Source organism: Salvelinus fontinalis, chromosome 14, assembly GCF_029448725.1.
Source record: "Salvelinus fontinalis isolate EN_2023a chromosome 14, ASM2944872v1, whole genome shotgun sequence".
Taxonomy (NCBI): Eukaryota; Metazoa; Chordata; class Actinopteri; order Salmoniformes; family Salmonidae; genus Salvelinus; species Salvelinus fontinalis.
The window spans coordinates 17416076-17422075 of record NC_074678.1 but is presented as its reverse complement, the minus strand read 5'-3'; the positions used below and the strand labels follow the sequence as shown (position 1 = coordinate 17422075).

At 47.6% G+C, this 6000-nt stretch overlaps 1 protein-coding gene across 8 annotated transcripts in view; it reads left to right on the top strand.

Moving 5' to 3' along the window:
- The window catches only part of LOC129869564 (CMP-N-acetylneuraminate-beta-1,4-galactoside alpha-2,3-sialyltransferase-like), a 121217-nt gene that overhangs the window by 41463 nt on the left and 73754 nt on the right, over window positions 1-6000 (top strand). For all 8 annotated transcript variants that reach the window (XM_055944073.1, XM_055944075.1, XM_055944078.1 and 5 more), the window contains one exon: window positions 2948-3042. In XM_055944073.1, the coding sequence (XP_055800048.1) occupies window positions 2948-3042 (95 nt within the window). The remainder of the gene's footprint in view (window positions 1-2947; window positions 3043-6000) is intronic.

Below are 6000 nucleotides of genomic sequence, written 5' to 3'. Positions count from 1 at the left end.
TTGATCCAGGTGGCAGGACACTTCTACACAGTGGTCTTGGCCCTTATGTGTATCTCGCACCTACATCACGGTCAACTACCTGCATCACGGTCAACTACCTGCATCACTGTTAACACAGAACCTGCATCACGGTCAACTACCTGCATCACGGTCAACTACCTGCATCACGGTCAACTACCTGCATCACGGTCACCCACCTGCATCACGGTCACCCACCTGCATCACGGTCAATAACCTGCATCACGGTCAACACCGTACCTGCATCACGTTCAACTACCTGCATCACGGTCAACACAGAACCTGCATCACGGTCAACTACCTGCATCACTGTTAACACAGAAACTGCATCACGGTCAACTACCTGCATCACGGCCAACTACCTGCATCACGGTCAACTACCTACATCACGGTCAACTACCTGCATCACGTTCAACTACCTGAATCGCGTTCAACACAGAACCGGCATCACGGTCAACTACATGCATCACGGTCAACTACCTGCATCACGGTCAACACAGAACCTGCATCACGGTCAACTACCTGCATCACTGTTAACACAAAACCTGCATCACAGTCAACTACTTGCATCACGGCCAACTACCTGCATCACGGTCAACTACCTGCATCACGGCCAACTACCTGCATCACGGTAAACTACCTGCATCACGGTCAACTACCTGCATCACGTTCAACTACCTGTATCACGGTCAACACAGAACCTGCATCACGGTCAACTACCTGCATCACTGTTAACACAAAACCTGCATCACGGTCAACTACCTGCATCACGGTCAACACAGAACCCGCGTCACAGTCAACTACCTGAGACATGGTCAACCACCTGCATCACGGTCAATACAGTACCTGTATTACGATCAACTACCTGCATTACGATCAACTACCTGCATTACGATCAACTACCTGCATTACTGTCAACACAGTTACTGCATTACGGTCAACTACCCGCATCACGGTCAACTACTTGCATCATGGTCAACTACCTGCATCACGGTCAACACAGTGCCTGCATTACGGTCAACTACCTGCATTACAGTCAACACAGTACCTGCTTTACAGTCAACTACCTGCATCACGGTCAACACAGTACCTGCATTACAGTCAACTACCTGCATCACGGTCAACACAGTACCTGCATTACGGTCAACACAGTACCTGCATCATGGTCAACTACCTACATCACAGTCAACTCAACTACCTGCATCACGGTCAACACAGTACCTGCATTACGGTCATTTACCTGCATCACAGTCAACTACCAGCATCGCGGTCAACTACCTGCATCACGGTCAACTACCTGCATCACGGTCAACTACCTGCATCACGGTCAACTACCTGCATTACGGTCAACTACCTGCATTACGGTCAACTACCTGCATTACGGTCAACTACCTGCATCACGGTCAACACAGTACCTGCATTACGGTCAACACAGTACCTGCATTACGGTCAACTACCTGCATCAAGGTCAACACAGTACCTGCATTACGGTCAACTACCTGCATCAAGGTCAACACAGTACCTGCATTACGGTCAACTACCTGCATCAAGGTCAACACAGTACCTGCATTACGGTCAATTACCTGCATCTCGGTCAACACAGTACCTGCATTACGGTCAACTACCTGCATCAAGGTCAACACAGTACCTGCATTACGGTCAATTACCTGCATCTCGGTCAACTACCTGCATCTCGGTCAACTACCTGCATCTCGGTCAACTACCTGCACCACGGTCAACTACCTGCATCACGATCAACACAATACCTGCATTACGGTCAACTACCTGCATCACGATCAACACAATACCTGCATTACGGTCAACTACCTGCATCACGATCAACACAATACCTGCATTACGGTCAATTACCTGCATCACGATCAACACAATACCTGCATTACAGTCAATTACCTGCAATGAAGGGTCAAACTACTCAATGTAAAAAGTGTCTGATTTCATTGTAGAATGGAATCACTGTTTCTGTTTACAGTTATAGTATGATTAGACCTTGGAGTGCTCTCTCAAGATGATGTGGCTAGTCATTCACAGACAGAGGAGACTGAGGTATAGCCTGTTAGTCAAACCATGGTAGGGATGATGGGGTGGCATGTAGCCTAGTGGTTAGAGCGTTGGGCCAGTAACCGAAAGGTTGCTGGATCAAATCCCTGAGCTGACAAGGTAAAAAAATCTGTCATTCTGCCCCTGAACAAGGCTTCACCGGTAGGCCGTCATTGTAAATAATAATTTGTTCTTAAATGACTTGCCTAGTTAAATAAATGCAAAAAATAAATGAATACATAATGCTAAAGATGCCTGATACTAACACACTGGAGAGTACAACAGAAGATCCATATTGACCACTATTTAACCCATTGTAGTTATTATAGTGTTCCTGAGTGTTCACTCACCTTAGGTCACCATGTATATTTTTTTTCTCTCATGGTTCAACTGTAACAGTACGTCAGACATCTCTCCTCTCTGCTCTGGGTGCTGATAAAGAGGGAGACAGCCAGTGGATGACATGAAACTCAACTCCTGTAATCCTGTAAATCATGCTGCCTCACATTAATCAGAGCATCCCCTGCCTTACCTCCACGCGGGGGCTGTGTGTCCGTTTGTGCCTGTCTGTCTGTGCCTGTCTGTCCGTGTGTGCCTGTCTGTCTGGCTGTTCTTATTTATGGCCTGTTCATTCTCACTAGCGGCAGGTAGGCTAGTGGTTAGAGCATTGGGCCAGTAACCAAAAGGTTGCTAGATCGAATACCTGAGCTGACAAGGTAAAAATCTCTTGTTCTGCCCCTGAACAAGCCATTTAGACCGTCATTGTAAATAATATTTTATTCTTAATAACTCACTTGCCTAGTTAAATCAAGGTTAAAAACTAGTCTCACTCTCACTTTTTATAAATTGTGCTCTCTTCGTTTATCTCCAGGTTCGCTAAACCAGCCCCCATGTTCCTCGATCCAAACTTTAGACGATTCTCCAAGATCAGCAACTTTTTCCCACCATTTGGAATGAAAACGCAAGGTATGGACCTCAGTTTTTATCTATTTATTTCATCCACTGACATCCATGTCTTTGTTCATAGTTAGTCAGATCACAGTTGGATGACCATGAAGAATGGGGAGCTCCTGGTAGAGGACGCTGTTGACTCAAGAAAGCCAAGTAGCTCACCTACAGGGAGGATGATGTAGCTATGGGCTCTGGGTCACTGCTAAGACGAGGGAGAGAACAAATACTGGCCTTATCGAGAAGAACATCACTGCTGCTCAAAGTTATGCAGTGGTCAGGCCTCTATGCGGGGATCAGGCCGCTATGCGGGGATCAGGCCTCTATGCGGGGATCAGGCCGCTATGCGGGGATCAGGCCGCTATGCGGGGATCAGGCCGCTATGCGGGGATCAGGCCGCTATGCGGGGATCAGGCCGCTATGCGGGGATCAGGCCGCTATGCGGGGATCAGGCCGCTATGCGGGGATCAGGCCTCTATGCGGGGATCAGGCCTCTATGCGGGGATCAGGCCTCTATGCGGGGATCAGGCCTCTATGCGGGGATCAGGCCTCTATGCGGGGATCAGGCCTCTATGCGGGGATCAGGCCTCTATGCGGGGATCAGGCCTCTATGCAGGGATCAGGCCTCTATGCACGGATCAGGCCTCTATGCACGGATCAGGCCTCTATGCACGGATCAGGCCTCTATGCACGGATCAGGCCTCTATGCACGGATCAGGCCTCTATGCACGGATCAGGCCGCTATGCGGGGATCAGGCCGCTATGCGGGGATCAGGCCTCTATGCGGGGATCAGGCCTCTATGCGGGGATCAGGCCTCTATGCGGGGATCAGGCCTCTATGCGGGGATCAGGCCTCTATGCGGGGATCAGGCCTCTATGCGGGGATCAGGCCTCTATGCGGGGATCAGGCCTCTATGCGGGGATCAGGCCTCTATGCACGGATCAGGCCTCTATGCACGGATCAGGCCTCTATGCACGGATCAGGCCGCTATGCAGGGATCAGGCCGCTATGCAGGGATCAGGCCTCTATGCAGGGATCAGGCCTCTATGCAGGGATCAGGCCGCTATGCAGGGATCAGGCCGCTATGCAGGGATCAGGCCTCTATGCAGGGATCAGGCCTCTATGCAGGGATCAGGCTATCACAGCAAAGCGTCAACCTGCTCCGTCTTCCTGCCCCTCTCTTATCCATTCTAAAACAATGAGATCACCCATTTAATTAAAGTGTTTCATCTCATTGAAGTATTACATAAATGTTTTGGGTTCAATATTAATATAATGGAATCTGTTTTAATATAAATCTGGCTAAATGTAGTGATGATAACGAGTGTGTCAGTGCTCTAAATATCTCTGGAAAGGTATCAGGAGATGGCTGTGTAGTCTAGCTCATCATGTTGCGTGTGCAAAACATGTTAAGATCATGTCTTGATGTTCATGGTTCTCGGTGTCAGAGGAAGGGTGTTAGCTAGCTAGCGTTCTCGTAGAAATCTGTGACTCTGAGAACTGTGTCCATCAATGTCCTGCCCTTTGTCAGTAACATTGAGAAGCACCAACACAGCACCACTGTCTGACCGTCACATCCTTCGGCCTACCAGTCACAGGCCCTGATTACCTCCCAGTCCCAGGCTTTTGATCCTCACACCGCAAGTATCCCACCCAAACACATGTTAATGGTGGAATGAGTAGCTACAGTATGTAGCCTTGTCTTCAACACAGCATCAGCTAATCAGTTTTATTTCATTTAACCTTTATTTATACAGGTTATTCTCATTTAAATGTGTTAATCAGTAATAATCAGTGAGGTATTTGTGGCCTGACTGCCTGCCCTCATGCTCATGGCTGATCTGAACCAGGAAGCCCAACCAACACAGACTCTCTTCTCCCATCCAACTAACACGTCCTGGGCGTTTTCTGTTCTGAGGCTCAGTAGTAGGGCTCCCGAGTGGCGCAGCGGTCTAAGGCACTGCATCTCAGTGCTAAAGGCGTCACTACAGACCGTAGTTCGATTCCAAGCCGTATCACAACCGGCCATGATTGGGAGTCCCATAGGGTGGCACACAATTGTCCCAGCGTCGTCCGGGGTTAGGCCGTCATTGTAAATAAGAATTTGTTCTTAACTGACTTGCCTAGTTAAATAAATAGGTCAGTTTGTGGGATCACACTGAACATGTGGTCTTCCCTTTTGCATGAACATAGGTTATTAAGGTCATACGTAAGCCCTTATTTTGCTGTTGATCGGTTGGTAGATCTGGTTGGAGTCCTACATTGTCAGAGATTTGTTTTGTTCAGGAATGTGCCTAGCCTAGGTCCCCCTCCCTTACAGATGGTGCTATGGTAGCTTAGCCCTCTCATCTGATATCAGCTGTGTGGTTTGACTGGAAGGAGAGACAATCTTTTCAACTGATTCCCATCCAGCCTGATTGATCTAGTCTGTTTGTATCTGGGATATCACCACAGGAGTCAACATCTCGATTGCGTCCCAAATGGCACCCTATTCCCTATATAGTGCACTACTCAAAAGCAGTGCACTATATAGGGAAAAGGGTGCGATTTGAGACGCAGCCCTATCTCTCCAGTGTTAGTCACACTACAGATATCCAAGACATTTTGGACGAAGATGTAACTGTCTCCACATCAATGCTGTTGACTGCTTCTGAGCGACCCTTAATTATTCTATAGTATGTGTTATAATGTGTTATTCGTTTAAATCATGTGTCAAATAGGGACTCCGTTTTTATGGACTGAATCCATAAAAGTTAAAAAATGACTCATCACAAATGAAAAGGTCTGATTCCATAACTCTGTGATTCCATAAATTACATTATTACATTATTTCGGACTCAAATGTCATCCTTGGGTCATGTGGGAGTACGATTCCATCTTATGATCTTCATTGTATCTGAGAAACAGTATCTAATGGCAATTTAATGCCCTGGCAATTTAGTTGAATGTCAATAATCATGAATAGCACGCAACTG